A 26,369-nucleotide genomic window follows, 5' to 3' on the forward strand; every position below is an offset into this window, starting at 1 on the left:
TTTTCATTTTGTAAAAATAGCTTTCGTACTATTACAGAAACTGATAAAAAACTTCATACGCTAAAACTTGCAAATCTTTGAAAATGACTTGTTTTCCTCTAAAATCAAAAATTTCTCTAAAACGTTTCCAATGATGTTCTGTTCAAGATATTTATGTTTCTTTCTTCGGATATTCCTCGGAGAACAGCCTTGACGCCAAAAGAAGGAGAAACAGCTTATTATGATTTCCCTCTGAAGAGATGAAGAAGCTAGACATCAATTTTTCATTTTTCATTGTGAAGAAAGTGGCAACACAGATTTCTTAGAGTGTTGTGTAAATAAATGTCTTAATTCAAAACCAGCAAGTTTTTATCTTCCTCGTCTACCTTATATTTCTTATCCTTTTAGGAAGGCTTGTTTAAAATGGTAATGATCATAAAAGTTATAATGGATTTTTAAATCATGAAATTGTTTTATATAACTTTTTTGCCTGCTTAGCTTTTACTAATAAATTTTACATGAAAATTATCTGAATACTATTTTTATTTTGGGGGGCGGTAATTTATTAAATGTTCCAGGGATTAAGATTTGATATAGAGAAACTCTTCTGTTAATTTAGTAATAGTAAAGGAAAAATTATAAAATTAACTATCGGGCATAAAACTATTTTGAATAACAATTACTTAAAAGCACAGAAAATCTTCAACTAGCTTCATATGTAACTAATAATAATATTTAATTATATGCTGTTATTTTTGGAGAACTTTTTTTTCTTCCTCTTACAGTTAAACTTTCATTGCGTGCACTAGTTTTTTTTCCTGTATTTGCCTTTTAAATCAGTAACTGTACAAAAAAAGTTTGTGAGAAAAGTAACACTTTAATAGAATTAAACATGGTATCTAATAGCCATTTTAGCTTTCGAAATGAAATTTTAAATTGAAAAATCTATATATTTTTCTACGGCTTAAGTAATATTTTATTTATTATGACTTGGTAATTTATTCTAAGCTTGATTCAGGCTAGTTTGAATGAGCTTGCCAGATAGCTTTTAGTAACTGGCAGAAGCAATTTTTTTTTTTTTTTTTTTTTTGGTTTTATGAGGGCTTAGAAAAATGTGTTTTATAGAAAATGTAAGTTTTGCAGATTTAATCTGCACTTTATTTTTAGTGTAAAGCAAAACAGATTTTGTACATTTTCATTTTATATTTTGAACATTTAGTATATTGTTTTAAGAAATAAAAATGAAATATACATGTTTAAAATGTTATACCTTTGTACAGTTTTCAAAGAAATATGCAAAATTCTTACTGTGAAAAGTATTCATGCTGTACTATTGTCAACAGTTAGATGGCATGATGAAGGAACTTTGATTATATTTTTACAGATTAACTTGTGTACAGGAAATTTAAAATAAATAATTTGCCAATGTTATGCATAAAGAATTATTGTTGTTAAAATGATTAATTTTTCACTGAATTATATAAGAGTAATACATAAATAAATTAAAAAGTTAAAGAAAAAGGTACTTTTCCATTTTATCTGCGTAAGCGATAAAGTCGTCAAAAATGGTACAACTGATACCGAACGAAATATCCTCGCTGGTAATCTTTTATGCCTCATTTTCAAAACAAGTTGCAGCCATTTTTTTATCAGATTGATTATTCCTTTCAAAACTGCCACACAATTACATAGAATTTTTACCAGATAGTTCAATTTTATACCCTAAGGCCATTCGCGGTAAGTCAATTAGGATGCAATCACACCACTCACCTGAAGGCGAAAATATAGAATAGGCAGAGTCAAGGGTTAAATTAATTAATTCTAGTGAGAATGCACTAGCGAAGTAAAGCACTGCAGTTTTACATAATTTCTGAGTAAGCTATTTGTACGACTTTCTTGCATTTAAACTTGCATTCCAAATTAAGATTTAACTTGAAATTAAGGTACATAATTTCTGGGAGAATTAGATTTTTGTAGCATAGTTTACGCGAGATGAGATCTCTTGGAGTCACGTGATAAGAATAGATTTTTGTAGCATAGTTTACGCGAGATGAGATCTCTTGGAGTCACGTGATAAGAAACTGTGAATCAGGATGTTGTACCATGAAAACATATTAAATTCTTAAATTAATGTCTTTTTACAAATTTATTGTCTTTTTACAAAATTTTAAGTAATATTAAAATGTTCATGCCTTCAAAATAAAAATTCCCTAGAACTAACATTTGTTAAAATTTTTGGTACTATTCGGTTTCAAGGGCCGTAAAAAATCGCCAAACTATTGTTGATGCCAATGCTGCCAAAAATAATTGCGGCAACCCTAATAAATGCAACCAGAAAGGAAGTATAATAGTAAATAACTATTTAAGATTGATGTTTTAATTTAGATGAAAGGTTAACTTCATATAATACTTTTTTATTATTATAATTTATATGAAAAAAGCTAAACATGACTGAATGCAAGCATAAGAGTAAATAACTATTTCAGGTCATTATTATAATTTATATAAAAATTGCTAAACATAACTGAATGGATGCCTGCATCGCTATTTCGCTACCGACATATTGTTAAAGCATAATTTCACCTCTTTGGTTGTTCAAACGTAATTTTCTATAATGAATGATGCCTTTTCTTTGAAAATATTCTCGGTAAAGTGCAGAATCGCTCACTTATTTGATTGCTGCTTTTTACAAGGTTAAAAACAATTGGATTTATGTCAATTTTCTTTTACTTTTTAAGTGAAAATAGGTCGATGTGTACATAGATAAAGTCAAGGGTTTGCCCAGTGCTATTTTTGTGCAATTCTAGGATTTTTTTTAAGTGAAAATAGGTCGATGTGCACATGGATACTGAGTATGTGCAATTCTTAAAAACGCGTCAAGCAATGGTTGATTCTGCACTTTACCCAAAATTCTATTAAATTCTATTGCCAAGTTTTCATCATGGGCAATTCCCAAATTGTTAAATCCATAGGATATCAAAAAAGGACTTAAAATCAAAAGAGGATTAAAAAATTAAACTAGTATTTCAATGGCGTCTTAAGAAATATAGATCTACCGTCTTTTTCCAAAAATAAGACACTGTCTTACTTTCTTTTTTGGTCCAAAATGCGCTAGGGCTTATTTTCGGGGAAGGGCAAAAATAATAGTATATTTATATATTTTTATTTAATATTTATTTTAAACAGAATACAGAAATTTAAATTTATTCAATTACAGTCATGTCATCTTCTTCTGGAACATCGTCATAAATAAAATTCTGAATTATATTCTGATTTTCTTCCAAATCCATTTCCTGTTGAATCATTGGTTCGAATCTCTCACGTCTTGCGATACAGCTATTGTTAAATGAATACTTCTTGTTTAAGTAGCCTGTTCGTAGTGCATTGGAAACATCACTATCAGTTATTTTGTCCCATGAATTTTTTACCCATCAATCAGCCCTTTTGATTTTCGACTCCTTCTGTGGGGGTTGAAAAAGGTCGCTGCGTTGTATGTGTCTCGGGGGTTACGGTTCAGCCCAAATTTCACTTGCCGATGTTAACGTATGATGATGCTTTTAATTTGAAACGAACTGTAGAGGTAAACAATCAATTTCTCGTAATATTTTGTTTCAAGCATTTCTCTGAAATACAAGTATTAGGAAAGCTAAACATATTATTACTTATACTTAATAAATCAACAGCATTTTTTAACAAATTCTTTTTGTCACATTATTTTAACTAGGGATTATTTTCGGGAGATGTCTTATTTTACAAAACGTTCCAAAAATCACGATAAAGCTTATTTTCGGAGGATGTCTTATTTTACAAAAGGGTCCGAAAATTACAATAGGGCTTATTTTCGGAGGATGTCTTATTTTCAGAAAAAGACGGTATATAAACTTATGTAATCTGAAATCAGCACGTGCGCTAGATTTGGCGAGTTGTTAAATGGGCACGTTTGCTAGATTTGGCGCTTTTGCGCATACATTTTCGCTGCAATTTTTTCGAAATACCTCGAAACCGAATAGTACCAAATTTTTTATGTGTATTCTGTTTGTTGTCATCAATAAAGTCTGCTTGGCAAGATTTACGCCGGCGAAACGGAGAAGTACCAAAAAGTATTTTCTAATAAGTGCACTAAAGCATATTTATTCTTTGTTTTTCATAAATCCTTAATGTTATTTTTTATATGTGTGATCATATAAGGTCATTTGGTATTCTAAAAGGAAGAGAATATTGTAGCTATAAAGTTAAATGCTTTAGAAGGTCAGCAGTTAATGTACTTTTCTGATAAATGAAATGTCCCCTTTGCTTTTTATTTGAAGTTTTCTTCCTCTCGGCTAAGATGTCACACATGGCCCAGGATATGTGTGGTCGCCATTTTGTGTTGGATGGCTTAGTTGAGAGATTTTTCCCTTTAAAGCAGTATGGCAATCCTTTTTACGTGGAAACTTTTTTGAGGCATGTGATTATATTTCATTGTGGTGGTTGTTCGGTGAATAATGGCTTTTAGTTCTATGAAGGAAGTTGTGGAGAGATATCAGCCATATGTTTTAGAGTGTTTGAGAAGATATGTTGTTGGAGTTATTAATGCAGCATTTGTTCATGGTTGTCTTCATGCTGACAGAAGTGGATTTTTGCAGTTTTTATGGGATATAGGACTTTTGAAGCTGAACTTGACATGCGAGAAGTGTGGTCTTATACAAAGATTCCGAAGACATTTAGTGTTTATGATAGATTTGTGTAGATTTGCAGAAAAAGTGTTGAGGGTGAAGAATGTGGTTTCTGAACAAAGTTTGAGGTTTGGATTCTGGTTTTTCTCCAGTAAGTTGACTTTAAGGGAAATTTTTATTGTAATGTTTGAAATGTTAAATCACAGAAAGACGTCTGACATAGCTAAGTTGTGCCATTTTCGTTCACATACTTTGTATGATTGGTTTAGTTTTATTAATGAAAATATATTGGATTATATATGTGATATGTCTGTCCTCACAAGTTTTTGTTTGAAATTAATATTTTGCTTTTGTGGGAATTATTTTAGATGGTAAGTGAATTTACTTTTTTATTGTTTCAATTTTGTAGAGAGTTATTTTAATTCTTGTATTGCTTTAATTTTGCTTTGTTATTTTTTAAAATTTATTTGTGTTGAAATTGTTTGTAATTATTGTTGTTATTTTAGTTTAAATTTAACGTCAACATTTTTGGTGAGAAGCGTCATGCTTTTATTTATCTAAATTTTTTGTTTTTATTTTGGACTTTTAGCGTAAATTGTGTGCAAAAACTGCATTTCTTCAGAAAATTCAGATAAGTAAAATCGTGGAATCTCTGGACAAAAATGTTTGAGCGAAAATTTTTTAGCAACCCGGTCCGTATATGACATTAATTCCTTCCTTTGAAATGTATGTCATGTGCATTTAGTCAAAGAGCAGCAAGAATAATAAAGAAAAGATAAAAAGAGGTAGTTTTCCTATAAACAAAAGTTATGTTAATAACTTTGGTGTGATTTTAGTAAAATTACCATTAAGTGTTTATAAAACTTTATCTGGGTCCATGTATAAATAAATGTTTTGTAGTGGTAACTGTGAGTAAAAATGTTAATAAAAAAACCTGTAACAAAAGTGTTTAAATATTTGGAAGTATTGTAAAATATTATTTATGTGCCTGAACTCCAATTTGTTATAGAAATTTTGTCTTAACATTTAATGTTCATGTAGATTGATGCAGTTTTATTTGAAGAATTATTCTTTTTATCATCCTAAATGCATTAAAAGACTTTTCATCCCCTAATGAGCAATAAATGTGTAGTTAGTTTGTTTGAGGTTGAGCTGTGTTCTAGAAAAACATTCCCAACTGAGTATAAGTACTAGATCAAATATTGGTTAGTCTATATTTTAGAAATTCTCAAAGCTTATTTTTGTGTTGGATGTCATGTAGGAAATACATTGCTTATTTTGTGCTGTACACTGTAAAATGGCTGCCTGTGATAAGGTTAATTTCTGTACAATTTGGAATGAATGGGAAAAGCAACATTAATTGACTGGTATGTAAATGAAGATTTACTTAGTAATCATTATAAGTGTCCTGCTTGTACAAAGGAAATGCATATGCATATGGTTGAATGTAAAGATCGTTCATATGGCTTTGAATGGGTTTGTTGCAAGAAAGATTCAAATGCTCACTATATAAAGTGTTCCATTAGAAAAAGATCATGGTTTGAGAAGGGTCATTTGAGTATTATTGAGATTTTGATTTTTACTTGGATGGTGAAAATGATAATACTAAAGATGAAGATAGTACTAAAATGATTAAGACAGAATTAAATTTGATTCTTATTTTTGTGAAATTATGTGGCGACGGCAGTATACAAATTCTAGTTCAGATAATTTTAGGCAGTTTTTGGATGCTGTTAAGGAATTCTGTGTGTCACACATATCGAAGGAACAAATTTTTAAATGAGTTGCTATTTCCTTTTTGTACTGTATAGATTAGATAACATGTATTTCCATTTTTATATTATTTCCTTGGTTGATTTAAAATGCAGTTTATTTAGATTATATATAATTTTTGTTTTAACTGTGTTTTATTGCATTATGTTTTGGATGCTATTTTACTGGGGAGGGCATTGGACATAAATAGGAATTGTGCCGAAAAATCTCGAATTTACGCCAAGCGGTACCCTGAAATATATTTTTATCCAAATATTTTATATTCTGGTTTTTATTTATAATGCCTTTTATGCAATGAATTCAAGTTTTTTAATTCTTCTTTTCTTATAGGGTTTGTCCTGGAAATTGCTGATAATTGTTGTCATTGTGATAGCCGTCCTATGCCAGTTAGAAGTACCTCAAAACAAATGGATTGCTTCCAAATCTCTCACTCTCAAAGCCTCAGTAGATGATACATATAATTTCATAACTAATTTGGATTATGTTGATAAGGTAATGTGTACTTGTATAACAAAAGAGTAGAAACCACACATAAAAATTTATTTCATACATATTTATACTTTTTTACTGTTTTTCTCATACTTTAATCTATAAATATTCTTGAAACATTACATATATTTTATTATAATAATTTGTATGTGTACCCAGGACTCAAATAATTTAGTGATCATTTTAAGGTAAAAATAATTACTTGTAAATAAATGACTTACAATAAGCTACTGATAAAGTTCCACATAAAAAGTTTGGTACAGTTTTCACTCTCTTTAATTAAAGCAGAGTGTTCATGTGAAATCATTTGTAAGCTGAAATAATGTATAGCAAAGGAGTAATTCTTATTGATTTACGTAAGGAAAGGCTTTAAGTTCTTCTCCATCTTAATTTTGTTTTAAATGTTATAAAATCATTCAAAAATTTTTTTAAAAGTTTAAAATAGCAGTAAGAGGACTATATGACAAACATAGGCAATTTAAATAGAAGTGAGATATGTATGATTCGATTTCAACTTCCAAAACTGAAAAGACAGTAAGTATACTGGAAGTTGTAAAGATTATGTATGGCCTTGATAGGAAAAAATACTTAATGTGTTTCCTTGGAGATGAAGTATAAAGATCATCTCTTATTTTATGTTTTATTTCTAAGAAATTAATGTGTCTATAATTTAAGATTGTGCATTGAAGGAAATGATAATTGTATTTTAAAAATTGCTGCGTGTATAAACCATGCAAATACTAAATACTGTATTTTTATTCTCTTAATTTGCTTGCATAATTTACGTATACTCTTTTTTTTTTTTTTTGTCAATTTGTTTCATTCTTATCATTAAATAGCTTCTTATCTCTAATGACCGGAAACTTATTTCATAAAGAATTGCAGAGCTTAAATATCAGAAAATTTTGTGTGCATATAGATTATTCTTTTGCTGTTAAAACTGTGAAATTTCTTGCAGCTTGATCTTTAGCCTTACAGTTCAGCTGGAAACTTGTCAAAAACTATGGTTCTTACAAAGTAAAATATGCTGATTCATAATTTAAAAAAATTCAAATAAGGAGAAGTTTATATATATATATGTATGTATATAAGGTCTACCAGAAAATTCTATCTGTTTGGGAAGTTAAAAAAAAAAAAAAAATAGATTTTTCACACCTTTAATAATATTTATTGTGCAATGTAATTTCTGTTGTTTCTTATGCCTCTTGTCACTGGGATGGTGATTTATAAATACCATTTTTGAAAGATGTCTTGCCCCCAGAGACGAAGAACTTGAGTTGTGTTCAGCTGTCATCTGTATCAATTTATGATTTTTCTTCCCTTAAAAAAATTTAACAAGTAGAGAAACAAGTTATAATCAGAGGGTACTAATTCTGAGAAATATTGTGCATGTGTGTCTTTCTAAATTTAACTTTTTGTTAGTTTTTAAAAGCTTATGATGTATTAGTCCTTGGACATCCCATCATATACCCAGTATTCTCTTCTTCAAGCTCAAACTCATTTTAGAGATGGAGGTGGCAGATAATCTGGGCTCACAGTATGCTGTTTTCCTTCAATTCAATGTTAGAGATACACTCATATATACCTCAGATGAACTTCTGCATGAGTGCTGAAACTTGAAATATCATTATTAAGTAGAACTTTGTATGCGTGTGTACATCAGAGGTGGACAAATTATGGCAATAGGTCTCGTATTAAAATTGTGGGAAGAGTGGCAAATAGATTTTCTAAGAGCTGCAAGTCCATATTTACTTCGATTAATCTTCGAATTATGGTAACTTGGCGAAAATTTGGCAACCAACCCTGCTACAGCAACCTGCTAGTTTTGTTTTGGACGCCATTTTGTTTTCATGAAGTAAAGGCTTTTTTTTTTTTACTCAACATTTTTTTCCAACAATCTGCTAGCCGAATTATGCTTATACTAGAACTTTTATGGAACAAAAATGCTTAATCATGATGAAGATTAGGTGGGAAATTGGGAGAAAGTGTAGAATCGCCCACTGCTTGCCGCGTTTTCAAGAATTGCATATACACGGTATCATCCATGTATACGTTGACCTATTTTCACTTAAAAAAAATCCCAGAATTGCACAAAAATGGCATTGCGCACACTTTTTCTTTATCCATGTACACTGTTAAAGTCCTAGCTAGTAACCTTTATCGCCTTACCAAAATGTCACCAAACTACCTGTTACCATATTCCAAAGATTAGCCTTTACTTCAATTAAAATAGTGAAACAAGCTTTGAATAGAAAGAAATGTCTGCACAGTAAATTGACAGAAATACTGCATTTTTTGTTTAATTAATATAATTTTGAATAATTATAAATATTGTATTTACTTGTATATTCTCCCTCCCTTTTTTTTTTTTTTTTTTTTTTTTTTAATTTTATCATACAAAATTCAATGAAAATTATGTGAATAATTTTAATTTCCAAATGACACGATTACAGTAAGAGCGTAAAAAATGAAATACAGTACAAAGTCTTTAATCTGGACTCGCATGTTTCATAAATAAATGTTCAAAACTTTCTTCTCCTAAATACTTGTAGAATTTTCAGCCACCCGAAAAATAGTTGTACCAGGCATGCAACTAAAATTTTGCCAACATGTCATAAATCACTTAATTACCACACAAACCAACTAGCAAATCCAAGTTTCCATGTAAAAAGGGTTGCCATTGAAACCAACATTGCCCCCAAATCCATTGCAGAACAAACAGAACACTCAATCACGCCATAATGTAATGTAATACAAGGTAACCAAACATGTTCATGCCATTTCTGATATGACATAAAAATAGTCCGATGGTGATAAAGTAGTTAGGATAGGAGTTCGGACATTGGCCATGAGTATAAAAGCGCATTGCATGATACTTCAAACATAACTCACACAGTGACTTACTGAAATGGACATGTCAAAAGCGCTCATTCAGAGTTGTATGCTGTAGAATTTTAAAGTGGACCTGTCGGCAGCAGAATCTAGTTGCCGAATTTGCTAGGCTTTTTGGGATGATACCGTTAATGAATGAAATGCTAGGCAGTGGTTCCAGAAGTTCAGGTCAAGGTATATGTCTCTTAGTGAGGCACCACGTAGCAGATGGCCACAAGCAAGGGACGATGAGGCCCTGAGAGGAACCATAGAGAGTTACAATAGCCAAAAATATTGTGATGGGCTTGCTGCACTCTTCCAGGTATCTGATGAAACTATCAGACTTCGTTTGCACCTCGTAAGAAAAGGCATACAATCTGAGCAAGGGGGTACCCCACTCACTGTCCGATGCAAACAAGCAATAGCGTGTTTTTGCCTGTTTGTCATTGCTTACTCAACACCGCATTGCCTCCATATTTATTTGATCGAGTGAATGAAAGTGGGTCCCGCATGACATACCCAGGTATTCCAGAGATTGGTTTTCACCACGGGACCCTGTGCCTCCCACTGCAAAACCTTCTCTCCACTCACACAAGATCATGTTCTGCATCTGGTGAACTAGTCTCCAAGTGCACTATGAGCTCCTGCCAGTGGGCCAAACCATCACAACATGTTTGCAACTCTGACATTTCCGTCAGGCCTGGAATCACTTTAATAATTCGAGCCAAAGACCAATTGCAGATGTTAAGTTGAGAGTACTTTAATTAAATTAGCATACTAGGAGTTAAGTGGGGCCTTTTAAGCCCCCACTTAGAGTGCTATTGCAGATGGCTCAGATAACTGTTTCGCCAGCATTTCCAAATGGTTTGAACTAATTTTTGAGTCCTCTGTCACCTGCTTAGAAGATTATCTCTTTTGTGAATTAAGCTTAGTTCTGGGATGGAATTTTATTGGTTTTCCTATTAGAAAATGTTCCAAAAGTTAACATTTGAAAATCATCTGTATCAGAAATAGATGAGAGTGGCCACAAATTGAGGATGTCCTCGATCTGAACTATTACAGAATTCTTCTAGAGTTAGCTTAGTGGAGCCTACTACTCTCTTTAAATGGTACTTGAAGGCCTTCACACCCACCTCCCAGAAGCCTCCGAAATTGGATGCCTTAGAAGACAAAAATCTTCACCTGATAATTTGAGGCAAACAGGCTCAAGATGTCCACTTTATTTAACATTAATTTATGCAAACATTTTAACTTTGCAGAAGCTCCAGTCAAGTTCATAGCATTATTGCTAAGAATTATTGAACTTTTGCAGTGACATGCAAAAAAATCTCTTTGAGGTAGCATTTAGAGCTTCTGAAGTAAGATTTGACGCAAATTCCATATGAATAGCTTTATTTGGGATACATATAAATATAGTTACATAGATTATCTGAAAGGTATCCTTTCTCTGCCCTTTGCATTTGATTTCAAAGGGTCTACTTAAATCTGCTCCTAGGTTTAAAAATGCGGAACTAGGCATTACTCATTCTGAGGAAAGATCAGCATAAATTTGGTTGCAACAACTAGGCTATTCTTGAAGGCATTCCACACAGTCATGGACGACTTTTCATTCCTTACTTCTGCCACCAATTTACCTGTATTTAAAATGAACAATATTTAGTAGGGCTTGAGAGTCTATGTGAAAATCTTGTTTGTGATAGTATTGAAATATTAGTTACTAATTTATTTCTGGCTGGCTGAACAATTGCATATTTGCGATTGAAATTTAAATTTGAATGTGAAAATCTGTCTGCCAACTCTTATTAATCCATTTGATGGATCTAAAAAGGGGTTAAAAGTTTACTCATAGGTGGAACTGAAGATCCCCTTTCTAAAATGGATATCTCCACGGAAAAATACTTCAACCAGAGGTGTTGTAGCAAATAATTTTCTGCTCTTTCATATTATTCTTATGTAAGACTCTCTGTATAGGATATAGGGCCCACCAGCGGCCGAGCAGTAAAATCGCTGAACACTGGTAGTTCGGTCCGAGGTTCGAATCCCGCGAACGGGCTGGCTGCATGGGCGTTTTCGTGGTTTTCCCCATGTGTAACGTGTATACGAGCCAGTTTCCCTCAGAAAGTCCTCCACGAAAGGCATCCCTCCCCTTAGGCAGATAGCCCTTGTGTGCTTTGCCGTATTCTCAATACACCTGTATAGGATATAGGAGATTTGCATCTTATACAGAATTAAAAAATAAAAGCTAAAATTCTAATTAGTTTATGAAAATTGTTACTGATATTAAGTCATCTATTAAAAAAAAGAGTCATTATTTAAACTTAATGTCACTTAATAAACAGTCTTGAGTTATCAGTAAAAAGTGTGTCAGTTGAGCTACTGGGGTTTTGCAAAGTCTGAGGAAAAAGTCAATTTATTTTTGAAAGGTCTAGTCCTTTCCACCAAAATTCACTAGTGGCAAGTGCTTCAACTTCTAGTCCTCTAGAGATCCTGTCTGCTGGGTTGAACTCGGAAGGCTATGTTGCTCTTCGAAGTCCTTAGATATCTGATGAATTTGTGATACTCAGTTGCCTACAGATGTCTTAAGCAAATTTGAAGGGGTCTTGATCCATGCTAGGATTATCGTAGAATCAGAGTGCAATTTCACAGAGTCCATTTAAATTTAATAGGATTTTCTCCTTTAGTTTTTCCAGAAGGCACACAAAAAGTTCCAAATGTGGAATTGTAATGAATTTTGTAAGGGCAATGTGCGATTTGCTGCAGAGAATTGTACTGTTTACTTCACCAGTGCTGCACACAGTTTGGATGTATATCACTGCATTGTAAGCCTTTGAAGATATATCTTAGAAACCTTGCAGTACTACCATCTTGGTATTGGTTTTTAAAGGCAGTCTTGGCACATTAATATATTCTAAATGTGGAAGTATTCTAATGAAGTTTTCCTATTGTTCGGCAACATCTAGAGGTAATGTTTCATCTCAGTCCAGCTTAAGCAATCATAACTGTTGCATAAACAATGATAACAGGACCCAAGAGTCCAAGTGGATCATAGCTGCATGCTATTTGAGATAGCACATCTCTTTTTGTAAAGTTAGGATTATAGCTTATGCATACTCTATATGTAAAGGAATCACTTAAACTATTCCAAAACATTCCTGGTGTTTTAACTATTATTTCTTCAGAATTTCGATCAAGCATGCAGTTTAGTGATTGGGGCCTTGTTACTGCACCACTTGTGAAAAGTCTTTTTTTTCCTGTGGAGAAGCTGCTTCAATTCTGACTTAAATTTTTCTAACTCGTCGAATTCTGAAGAACCATAAGGCAATTGTCCATGTAGAAATCTTGAAGGATTGCTGTTAAAGCTAAAGGAAAGTCTTTTTCCTCACCTAGGGCAAGTTGTAAAACTGTAGTGGCTAAGTATTCGGCGGACGCCATCCCTTACATTACAGTTCGTAATTGGTGAACCTTAATTGGTGTGAATTAGCTATCGTTCCGTAAATTTTTTTAAAGCTTAGGTTGCGAAGGATTAACTTCAATCATTCTGAACATCTATTTGATGTCAGCAGTAGAGGCAAAAATGTGTTTTCTAAATCTAATTAGAACCAAGAAGAGTGTTACTCCTCCCTTGAAGCACTTTTCCTTTGTACAATAAATCGTTTAAGGAATGTCTGCTGATCGTTTTTGAACTTGCGTTGAAAACCATGCATACTTTTGTTGGTTGGACGTAGTACGCCATTGTGAGTAGATAATACCCTTCATCGGTAAGTGTTATCCTCTTTCACCGCTTCCATATGATGCAAAATTTCATATTCATTAAGATATTCTGCATAAAGTGTTTTCAAAGTAGGATCAGCTTCAAAGCATGTCAACTGATCTAGTCTTTTCATTGCGATTTCTTTAGAATTTTCTCACATTGTTTCCGAAAATGCTCTCTTTAGTGGCATTTTAACCACGTATCTACTGTCCGGTTTTCTATAATGCGTTTTCGTGACATGTTCGTTGCAATAATTTAATTCATCATGTCAAGTTTTGCATGTTTCTACTCCTATTTCCCAGAAGCTTGTAAGGGGTTTATTGAGAGTTTCTAACTCAGAGCGACTAGAGAAACATTGTTTTAGTGTCCAAATTATTGTCTGAAAACAACAATTTGTTCAATACAAATTATTGTCTGAAATGCTACCTGAAACAAGATAGCCAAAACAGCTTGATTGCAAAAACAAATTGTCTTCCAACTTGATTTATCATCTCTCAAAGTTGAGAATAATTCAGCACCCAACAGAATATCAACCTTTTGACGAATGAAAAATAATGGGTCAGCAAGTTTGATTTTCCTTTGAATGAATTTTTCTTAGAAATTTGAAATATGAATTCTTTTGGAAGGTGTGAAATTAGTCACATAAATCAAAGAAGTTTTCACCATGCTTTCTCATTCTTAACATCTGAACTAACTGCAATATATTATGGTCTTTTGTATATCTCAAAGCTCTGCCACAAAAAGTTCATAGTTTATACAGACTTGTATAGTGCACTGAAGGCATTAGGAGCTTTTCCCAATACTCAGAATTCTATAATTCCCTCAGGGGCTCTCTTTTGTGAGTACGGGTGTGGCAATCTCGAGGTACCCTAGCCCTTCAGGGGATCGTCTTCTTGGTGAGACGGATGTCACGATCCTGGAGCCTCAGTGATCTATGCTCTTTTCCATCTCCTCTCCTCTCACCGATTACTTTTTTCTTTCCATTCTCCCTTGTGGTTTTCCTCTTCGGAGGTTGGGGCTTGTCATGAGAAATTGGAACAGCCCTAGTCTCTAGTTTTTGAGTTGCGAGAAAACTGCCCATGTGTTTGTGTGTGTGTAGATCCGTGTCGCTGGAAAGGAGAGAATTGCAAAAGATGTCTCCTTTCCTGGTCAGCAAATTCATTCATTCATGCATAGGTGAGCCAAGGAACATAAAGCGACCTGCTTATTGATACCGTTTCGGCCACTCAGTCTGCTTCACTTTTACATCAAACCAAACTTGGACAAGTATCTATAACTGTGTCAGTGCACAAAACACTTAATTCCTGTAGAGGTGTGATCTCCGAGATCGACCTTCTGTGTGTTTCAGAAAAATAGTTTGTCTCCGAGTTAGCTAACCAAAATGTCTGTGGTGCTAGGCGGAACAAGATGCGAAAGGAAGTCCAGTTGATTGACATGAAACACGTGATCCTGACCTTCAAATCGCCTGATCTGCCGAAGAATATAAAGGCTGGGTATCTTAACTGTCCTGTAAGACTATATATTCCCAACCCAGTGTGATGCTTCCAATGCCAGCTGTTTGGTCACTCTAAGACATACTGTCGTGACAACCTTACGTGCGCCAAATCCTCATTGGTTGGCCACAATAGTGATAATTGCACTGGGCCATTGTGTGTAAACTGCAAGGGTGAACACCCAGCATTTTCTCACTCTTGTCCGAGATGAAAATCTGAAAAGGAAGCTCAGGCAACAATAATAACTAGAAACTTATCTTATGCTGAAGCCAGGAAAATAGTAGAAAGCTCACAAGTGCGCCCAAATTTATCTTTTGCCAATGCTGTTAAGTCCATGAGATCAGTTGCCATCCAAACATCTTTCTTTTCATCAACAAAAAGCCAAGAGCCTCAAATTAATAACAAAAACAAGAAAGACCCACTTCACACAATCCAGAAGAAAGAAACAGTAATTCAGAAAAACACAAAAACAAGCCTACAAAAAACAGCTAACAAAAACTGAAATCTGAGCAATACCTGAATTGACGATTTTATATCTGACACTCCGGACTTGGATAATATGGAAATAGAAGAAGAAATTGAAATCCCAAAACACCTCCTTCTTCGAAAGACAAAAAAGCAGCACCGAAAAAATAAACAGGAAACATAATGGCCGCCCTTATATCTTGGAATAGTAGCAGTTTCCACCGAAATTTGCTTGACATCAAAGCTATAATCAATGCTTATAATTCTGTGTGCTTAGCAATACAGGAAACAAATCTGAAACAGGAGCAACAAACTTCCGAGGTTTTCTTTAGTCAGGAAGAATAACCTTGCAGGTGAGCGTGCCAGTGGGGCTATAGGTCTCCTCATCTCACTGGACTATCGATCAAATGCAGTTCCTTTGACGACATCCCTCCAAGTTGTCGCTACTCAAGCAAGAATTCATACTGTTGTCTTAGTCGTCTCTGTATTTGCCTCCAAATGAGCACATTGATCAGCAAGATTTAAATGGTCTCATAGAGCAGCTGCCTCACCCCTTTTTGATAACAGGAGATTTTAACAGCCATAGTCCGCTCTGGGGTAGTAAAGATACACATAGCCTTTGTCTCCAATAATGGGCAGGATACTTACTTCATTGAGCCTTCGAGGACATTCCACGCTCTCCATCTTGCCATCTGTTCACTATCTCTGTTGCCATTTTGCACTTTTAGTGTCGGAAATGATCTTTACAACAGTGATTATTATCCCATTTTTGTGTCTCTTGCACAAAGAGGAGGACACCCCATGTCGAGATCCCCTCAATTTATACTTGATAGGGCAGACTGGGAACTCTTCTCTTCTACTGCAGAGCTCACAGAGAACATGGTAGAATATGTGCATATTGATGATGCTGTTGAAGCAGTTACTAATACTGTTAATCAGGCAGCTATGCTCTCCATCCCTAGAACATCAATAAAAATACTAAAATATTCGAAACCATGGTGGAATCATGACTGTCATGAGGCACTGAAAAAACAGAAAAAAGCATGGGGAATTTTTCATAGATACCCTACTTTGCGAAACCTTATGGCATTTAGCCAAAGCAAATGCACAAAAAGTAAGAAGCAGAGCCAGAGGGATTCATGGATTTCATAATGTGTCATCAATAACATCCTCTACACCTAGTAAGTGGGTTTGGGAAAGCATTCGAAAAGCACGTGGAATATATAAAGATTACTTACTTTCCTTTTTGGAAAAAGATGGCTGAGTGATTAGCTTCATAGAAGAAACTGCGAATACTATTGGTGAGACGTTTGCTGCCGTTTTCTTCCAGCAGAAACTATTCACCTGCATTTTTTCTCTATCAAGCAGCACTCTGAAATAAATCCCATCGCATTCAACTCTTCCAAATCTGGGACTTACAACCGAGACTTTACTATGCTTGAATTAAGGAGAGCTTTGTTGCAGACACATAGGTCTTCTCCGCGTCTTGATGGTGTGAATTACGAAATGTTAAAATATTTGTCCTATAAGTCACTGATTGCCTTTCTCACTCTTTACAATAGAGTGTGGAAGGAGCATACTTTTCCCAGTGCATGGAGGAGAGCTGTTGTAATTCCTATTGCTAAGCCAGGGAAAGATCCAAGGAATCCGTCCAACTATCGGCCAATTGCCCTTACGAGTTGCGTATGCAAGCTGTTTAAAAAAATGGTAAACAGTCGCCTAGTCTACTTCTTGGAAAATAATAGTATTATATCGCCTTATCAAAGCGGTTTTCGAGAGGGCAGAACAACCGTAGATAACATGCTCCCTCTTAGAGACATGCATTCAAAAATCTTTTGTAAGAAGAAGTCACCTTGTCTCGGTATCCTTTGACATTGAAAAAGCTTTATGATAAGGCATGGAGATATGGTATACTTCGGGATCTCTTGAACACTAGAACTTTTCAAGTAAGGATTGGCTCTGTTTTATCAGATGTTTTTGAACAGGAGAGTGTGTGCCTCAAGGCTATGTGCTTTGTGTAACTCTGTTCAGTATAAAAATAAACTCTGTATTAAAATAACTTCCTGCCACCATCTTGGGATCTCTATATGGTGATGATTTACAAATTAGCTGTCGAGGGATACGTAGAGAGTAATGAGATACGTAGAGAGGCAATTGCAGATGGCTCTGAATAAGATCCAAGAATGGTCAGACAAACAGTGATTTACATTTTCGAAGCAGAAAATTTTGTGCGTGCAGTTTTGTAGGAAGCAAGGTCTCCATCCTGAGCCTGAGTTATATCTGAATCTCTATATTCAATTATTCCAGTTGCGCCTGAAGTAAAATTTTTAGGAGAAACGTTCGACCGAAAATTGACTTTCCTTTCTCATGTTTTAAACCTGAGAAAGAATTGTTTAAAAACACTAAATATTGTAAAAATGCTGGCGAACACCTCTTGAGGTGCAGAGTGTTGCTCAGTTGCTCAGTGCACTTCACATTCACAGAACGCTTGTCCGCTCTAGACTGGACTATGGCTCAGTTGTTTACGGATCTGCTCGGTCATCAGAATTGTTAAAATTGGATCCTGTTCATCATCAGGCTCTGCAGATTTGTTTTGGAGCCTTCAGGATTTCTCCTTTCTAGAGCCTGTATGTTGATTCTAATGAACCATCACTTTATCTGAGGTGTGAGCAATTGTTCCTTTTGCAATATTTTAATATTCTATCGCAACCTGAACATCCCAATAAGCTGTGCTTACTTGATAATGTGTGTAACACTTTATTTGAAACACGTCCATCCTGTGTACCTACCTTTCTTTTAACAGGGTTCGTAGCAGTCCTTACAAGTGCTTATAAGTCCTTATATTTGAAAATAAAATATAAAGGCCCTTATAGGTGCTTACTTTTTCTTTAACGCCCTTATTTTTTTTGTTTTTAGTGCTTACTTTTTGCTTTTAGTGCTTTTTTTTTTTAATCCTTTGTTTTTAATGAATGCGCATTTTTTCCCCGTACCAAAGCCGAAACTAAATAAACAACTTTTCTTCCTTACATGCAACGTGAGATGGTGAATCATACTCCCGAAAATTGCTTTTCCCCCCTTCCTCTGCATTAACGTAACCTATAGTGCGTGCGAGAGTACAGACAGGTGCACGTCGTTCTATTGGCCAAAGAATTGCGAAAACGTAGAAAATTCCGGGTACATTAGGTATTCTTTTCCTCCCACCCAAATACTACACACGTTTGAATCAAGATTTTAATAATTTGCATTCTCGTTCCGCGTAGTCAGTTCATATTCGTGTTTATTATGATCGTTATGCTTATATTATGAGTATATGTATATATATGAATATTTATAATACTATAGTTGCAATAGCTGCTGAAGTGTAGATAAACTTCCAAAAATGGGTGTATTTTTACACAGATTAGCTTTCTAAGTAATAATATTCGGAATGGCTTAAATAAAAGGAAAGTAATCGAATAGTCAAAATACAATTTCATTTTCTTTCCCAATACATTATATAGTACGGAGGTTGGGAGTTTCTCTGCAAAATCTCTAATATTGAAGCAGCGGACTTTTTTTTGTTACTGTCCACTCTGGATTGAATAGGACTAAAAGTTTTTGCGGTCTATCCAAACCAAGCGAAGATTGATTCTATTCCGCAAATTTAATACAGTCTGTTGAAAATTAGAATCAGAAACACCCCAGATTAGTAAGTCTTTTTCTTTTCCTTTATTTAGTTCTTTTTTCTCCGAATACCGGCAGGTGTTGATTCCGATTGCGTAACATCACATATGGAAGCATTACGCCGCACGTATTGCGCAATATTGTTTGCGGTATTTTGCATTGATAATTAATTTTGATGTTCAGTCTGAGATTTGTTTATGAACACTTAAAAGAGTTTTACTGTGCTTTCTAAGCAGAATATTTCTCAGTTCCGTTGGTTTTTATATGATGCACATATCGAAATGTCAAAATCATTTATTTAGCCTAAATTTAAATCTAAGGAACAGCTACTATCTCCCCCACTCCTCTTTTTCCTATTACTATCCGGAATATTCGGGAATTTTCGAGTATGTGGGTTAGTTAAGCTTTTACTGTTAAAGGATGACTGAATGAAGCAATTTCTCGTCTTCTGATTTCAGAAATGTGCTTCTTTTTTACTTAAATTACTTTGCTTGGGATACATGTTAAGGAAAAACTGTTATGCAATGAAAATTTAGAAAATGTTCAGAATTTTGATTTAAGTTTGTAACGTTGCGCGCCTCCAACTTGCACGCAACCAAGAGGTGACTGTGAAAAATACAGAGTCTTGTGAAGGGTTTAAGTCCCTTTTTATTCAACGTAATAAATTACAATTGCGTGCTCTTGACACTCACAGACTGCGCCAACTCGGCGGTCAAATAAAAATAATAACCTGAAAAGAAACTAAAGACAAGACTCTAACTACGAGGCTCTCTAAAATAACTAACTCACCGCGTTTTACAATACCGCTGCTAATTCAGCAGACTTGAAGCTCACTTTAACGATTAACACTACTTCCCGCCAAGCACCTAGGCCGAAACGTGGGGTTCTTCAATTTCTCGCTAACTACCTCCGCGCTCGTGAAGTAAGAATATCACACTCTGAACTCGTTTCCTTCCTATTTAAATCATAATACTTCCGCTGATCATTTGAATCCTTGCGCGTTCTACTAAAATTTACATATTCTGGCATTGGCAGTTCCAGGGGAATGTAAGGCTTGACAAGAAAGATAGTTTAAACTTAAAATAAATGTTAGTTAAAATAAATATAAACCCTACAAGTTAAATTATTTAAATATTAATATGAGTGGAAAAATAAATTGTATTTATTATTAGGTGCCGAACGAATACAATTAATATGGCTTATTATTATTTATTTTCTATATTTTCAACTGAAATATCATCATTAAATTTTGTAATATAGTTTAGTTCTGCATAGTGTTTTTTCCTCTCATTGTAAACTAATTCTGTAAATTGAACTGTCATTTAAAATAAAAAAAAAATAAAAAAAAGTTAATTGTTTTCCATTGTTGAGGTAATGCTCATTCTCTTAATAAATATTGCATTGCTCATATTTTAAATTACAAGTCTAATTTTTCTTTTAAGGTTATGCAGTCGTGTATAATGTAATTAGACAGGTGCTTATTTTTTCCTTAAAATGTGCTTGAAAAGTGCTTATAGGTGCTAATTTTTTTAACTAAAATGTGGCTATGAACTCTGTTTAAGAGTTCGCTCTGTCATTGAGGAACTTTCCCTCTGATATGCACCTCCAAGGAATGCAGAATTTTGAAATTCCACCTTGGGAAAATGCACGGATTCAGCTTCTTGATGTTTTCAAGCATCTTGGGAAGGCAAGCACTAACAATATCATTTACAGACAACTCTTCGCTGAGCATAGGCACAAATATAGCAGTTATTATCCGATATATACAGATGGATCCAAGTCAAATGATCATGTCGGAATGGCATTTGTATTTGAAGATTACATAGAGGGCAGATGCCTGCACCATGCTTTCTCAGTCCTAACATCTGAACTAACTGCAATATATTATGGTCTTTTGTACATTTCAAAGCTCTGCCACAAAAAGTTCATAGTTTATACAGACTCGTATAGTGCTCTTAAATCGTTGGAAACTTTTCCCAACACTCAGAAACCTGTGGTAGTGGATGTTCTCAAAATTCATATAAACTTAACGATTTGAAGATATGAAATCCTGTACTGCTGGGTTCCCAGGCATGGGGGAATAAAGGGGAATGAGCTTGCAGATATCGCAGCAAAATCTGCTGTTGAACTGTCCAGTCGCCTTATCCCTTTTAGAGACACCTGCTATGTCATCAAGGGGAAGATTCGAAAAAAATGGCAGCAAATTTGGGACAATCAGCTTCACAACAAGTTGAGAAATGTAAAGCCTAGAATTGAGCATTGGGATTTTGCTGCAAATCGTAAGGAGGAAGTTCTTTTGACACGCCTTAGAATTGGTCACACTAGAGTGACACATAACTATCTTCTGAAAGCTGAAAATAAGCCTATTTATTTAAATTGTAATGTTTGTGTATCTGTTCGTCATATTTTAATCGAGTGTCCATGTTTTAATAGTCTTCGTCAGAAATATTTTAATAGCTGTGACTTACCTCTCGACCGTTTAATCGAAAGAGAGGCTAATTGTAATTTATTTTATTATTTAGAAGAGACTGGCTTTTACTACCTAATGTAATTTGTTTTGAAGATTGTGTCTTGGATTTTAATGTGTGCTTTTACCTTGTTTGTATATGACTTCATCCTCTGGATTTGGTACATTTGTCCCTTTGTTTTATTTATTGTATTTTAATTTCATCAATTGTAATCATCCCATCTTGTGTTTGGTGCGATATAATCATCTTTGGTTTTGCGCCAATAACCTCTCACTCACTCTTTTTATAAACTGCCATGTGTTTGGCGCATGTAACCTTTCTGGTTATGTGCCATTAACTCAACTACCACCAACACCACCAGAATCCCATAATAGTGGATGTTCTCAATTTAAATATAAACTTAAGGAATCGTGAATACGAAATTCTGTACAGCTGTGTTCCTGGACATGTGGGAATAAAGGGAAATGATCTGACTGATATCGCAGAAAAATTTGCTTTTGAACTGTCCAGTCGCCTCATCTCTTTTAGAGATATATGTTGTCTTATCAAAGAGAAGATCCTAAGAAAATGGCAGCAACTTTGGGATGTTCAGCTTCATAACAAGTTGAGAAATGTGAAGCCTAGAATTGAGCATCGGCATTTTTATAGAAGTCATAAGGAGGAAGTTCTTTTGACTCGCCTGATGTGCCTTTCGTTTCCTTCTTACTCATCCTGGTTAGTGATTTTCAATCTACCTAAAGTTAAATACAGTATGAAGTCTTTAATCCGGATGTCTATAATCCGGACCTCAAAGCTACAAACTTTCTACACATGCACATAATACCTTTACGCATGCACGTATGCATTCACACATGCGCATAATACCTTTACGCATGCACGTATGCATTTACACACGCGCATAATACCTTTACGCATGCACGTTTAAATGTATAACAGGCGGTATAAGCTAGGCTAAAATTATCTAATTATCTATTTCCATTAATGTTGCAGATAGCGTTGTTCCTTAATTTTCTAACTGGATCCGGCTTATTATTTTTTGCGGACTGTTAGAGCAATTTTATAAAAAGTAAGCTTGAACTTTCAATTATATCAAAAAGAGTTTCCGATTCTGGAGCTGCTAAAGGATCTACAAAGCGAAAGCATGTTTCGATGTACTGCTTCCGAAAGTGAAGAAAGTGACAGAGATGTTATTGAAAACGAAAAAATTTAGATTGACAAGCTAGTTGGCATTTTCGACACAGCAATTACAGGACTTGAACAGCAGAACTTTGTAACTGTACAAGAAATCATGTCTGTTTATAGAATTAAAGAGAAAGTATTAGCACATAAAACAAAGTAACTTACAATGAAAGAAATGTTTAATGAAGTAAACAAACAAATATTAAGCTTTTTTTTTTTTTTTTTTTTTTTTTTTTTTTGTAAATTTTAATACCCTTTAGATCATAATTGCTCTTTATTTCATAAATTACGGTTTCATATTTTTAATTTTATAATTTCTGCATGCCATCTTACCAGATTTAAATTGATGATCTATAATCTGGAAAAACCCCTAATCCGAAATCGCCCAAGTTCTGACGAGTCCGGATTAAAGTCGTTGTACTGTAGTAGTTATAGCACAGTATTAAATTTAGTGGTTATTAAAAGCATACACTGATGTATAGTTTTCAGTTGTCTAAGCATGCAGAAGAATGTAAGCAAGATAAAAAGCAAAACCTAACCTAAGAGGCCTTAAACACTATGACAGATATTCAGTGTTCAAGTAATCAGCGATACTCAAAGCGGGCAGGGCACACTAAGTGGTGGTACTAAGTGTATGGCTCGGCAATTTATAAAAGGCTGGATATTTCGTGGACCAGCAAATATTTCTTGAGGACCGGCGGTTGAGAAACACTGATACAGTCCATTTAGTAAAAGCAATTTTAGAAAATATTTTCCAGTTAAGATATATATATTTAAGGAAGAAATAAAATAAATGTTGCTGATTCTGTTTGATAGATATACACAGAAGTCATTTTATTCAAAGGACAGTAGGGGGAAAAAAAGTTACATGTAATATATACAGTTACATGCAAATTACATGTGATATATAGTTTATGGAAACATTTCTACCTCTGTTTCTAGATATATAAGCTGAAATAGTATATCATATTGGATATAAAACAGAAAGGTATGTAATGTAATTTAAAATGTAAGCAAAATACTTATCGTATTTAACCATCTGCTTATTACATTTAAAAATTAAATTTTATATGTTTGTAAGGTTCAGTAAATAACCTGAAGTTAAAAAAAATACTCGGTTGCATATTTCCAGACATGATAAATATATTTATAATGAATATCTTATTATACTTCTGTACTGTTTTATGAAGAAGAAAGTGTTACAAATGTTTTTCTAAATCAATGAAAGGATTTTGCTTCAGAATGCTATACATTTATTGATTTATGTTTTTTCTGAAGGCTTATTATTTTGGATGTAAAATTATTAGGATATTTATTCCTTTTTATAGTTTTCTTCTTAATTGTCTTTAAAACATTATTTTTTCTATGTAAATGGCCAAAGGTATATTTGAACTATAATTGAATATAATTTTTTTTTATAAACATCTTTAAATACCTCTGTAATCTATTAATTATTATATTAGTAACCGTTGTCATGCGTTATTGTGTGTACTGTGTGTTGTGATTTTAATAAAAATGGGCATGATTTTTTTCGCTGTTGCATTTTTTATTAAATACTAACAGCTTCACTGCCAGCCTTCGTCTGGCTTTTAAATGTACAAGAAAAATGGCTGAAGGGAACACCAAACGTTAAATTTAAAAACTGCGTAGAATTTTACTCAGCAGAACAACTTCATAAAAAAAAAGTTATTACGTATAACAAAATTACAATGAAATAAACAATATCCCTTAATACAAATATTAATTATCTTAATAAATAAATTAACGAACTTCCCTTTGCAAAATCTTAAGAACTCTGGTATAAAGGAGGTTAAGAACTTTGTTTCGTAAAAAAATCACTCAAAACTTTTCAATATCTTAAAGACAGTGAAATGAGCAATAAATAACATAAAAGAATACAAAAAACAAAAAATTCTAAAAAGCAAAGTATAATTAATGATATTTTATATTTTCAAGAGAAAAAAAATTACAATGAAATAAGCTATATCCCTTAATACAAATATTAATCATCCTAATAAAAAATTAACCAACTTTCTGTTGAAGAAAAAAATCATGCAAAACTTTTCAATATCTTACAAATGGTGAAATAAGCAAAATATAACATGAAAGAAACTCAAAAAACAAAAAAATCAATAAAAATGTATTATATATATATAAAAATGACAATGAAATATGCCAGTCTCTTAAAAACGGTGACATAAGAAATGCGACGAAAAATTGTTGCCAAACCCATATTTCTAAAAGAATGAAACTATTCAAAATAATGCGATTTCATCAAAAATCTATCAACAACAATAAGAAAGGAAAATAGTTGCCAAAGTCACATTTTTAAAAATGTGAGACGTGAGAAGTGTACTCGGAAGCTTCATTTAAATTTTTTTTAAAAAATACAAAATATTATCATTTTTCCAAAATTCTTTTTGTAAAAGCAGTTGCAAGGTGGAAAGTTGAATGTGTCCAAACATCAAAGAAAAATAAAGTGTACATTTTTAAAATAAACTTTTTTAGAAAAAAATCCCGTTGAAAAGGTGTTAAGCTCACTTTATTAAATAAATTCGTATTCAATCGATTTATTGAATCACGAAATTTATTTTAAGTTTGTAAAATAGCTAAGTGCTTATGTTTCATGATGATGTGAAAATGGTGTGTGTAGAGTAAAATCTCACTTTCCTATAGCCCATTATGTCTGAAAATGAAGCAATTTCATCACAAAACATAAAATAAAAAAAATTCGAATTCGAATTTCGAAAACATCGCTTCGAGGTGCACTGGCTCTTGTCTAGATGCACCTATGTACCAAATTTCGTAGCCGTTGGTCTATTAGCTTATGCGCAGTGCGAACGAAAGACACTGACACACAGACAGACTCTTTCTTTTATTATATGTAGAGATCAGCCAAAGACATTTTCCCTTTACATGTAAAAATTTTCTCATCATTAAAGCATTAGAAATAAGTTAGAATGGAATTTACATAAGCTTTTAATTTTTTAATGGAACTTGGAGATGCACTGAGCTGAGCAACTATCTAAATCCACCATCCCTTAATTAGCTGTAACTTTTGACATGCATCATGCAAATCTGCTTGCTGTTTATTTTATCTCTATTTGTTTAGCATTTTGGATTTTCTGAGTCCATGAAGTTATTTCATTTAATGTAGCTGAATCAAAATTAACACTTTTCTCAAGTTTCCACAAGAACACTCCTCCACCCTGAAAAACCTCTAAAAATTGATAAATGGATAAAAGTTAAAATGCGTTTTTTTATTGAAATTAAGATTTAAATTAATTTATCTTAATCAATATTTAAATTTTAAAATTATGCCAATAAATGCTTTAAAAAAAGAAGAAAATGAAATACTATTTGCAGCAAGTATCAGTCTCCTAAAATTAGCTATTTCAACAGCTGCTATTGCAACAAAAAAATATGTGAATTTCTGTTTTAGTGTATTACAACTTAAATCTGAAGCATTAAGCATACTAAAATAAAATAACTTCCTTTCCTTATCTCTTAAACATTTGCATATGAAATTATTCTGTACTAAATTATGATAATATTGTGAATAAATCAGAAATATCACTTCTGA

The 26,369-nt window shown here is 33.4% G+C and overlaps 1 protein-coding gene across 1 annotated transcript in view; it reads left to right on the plus strand.

Moving 5' to 3' along the window:
* The first annotated feature begins 250 nt into the window (after window positions 1-250).
* LOC118200038 (uncharacterized) overlaps window positions 251-26,369 on the plus strand; it is a 33,084-nt gene continuing 6,965 nt past the window's right edge. Inside the window, exons 1-2 of the mRNA XM_035371961.2 lie at window positions 251-405; window positions 6,738-6,899. Of these exons, the coding sequence (XP_035227852.1) occupies window positions 403-405; window positions 6,738-6,899 (165 nt within the window). The 5' untranslated portion in view covers window positions 251-402. The remainder of the gene's footprint in view (window positions 406-6,737; window positions 6,900-26,369) is intronic.

The sequence above is a fragment of the Stegodyphus dumicola genome, chromosome 7 (genome assembly GCF_044657685.1).
Source record: "Stegodyphus dumicola isolate Sdum_Otavi_A_Nest chromosome 7, ASM4465768v1".
NCBI lineage: Eukaryota > Metazoa > Arthropoda > Arachnida > Araneae > Eresidae > Stegodyphus > Stegodyphus dumicola.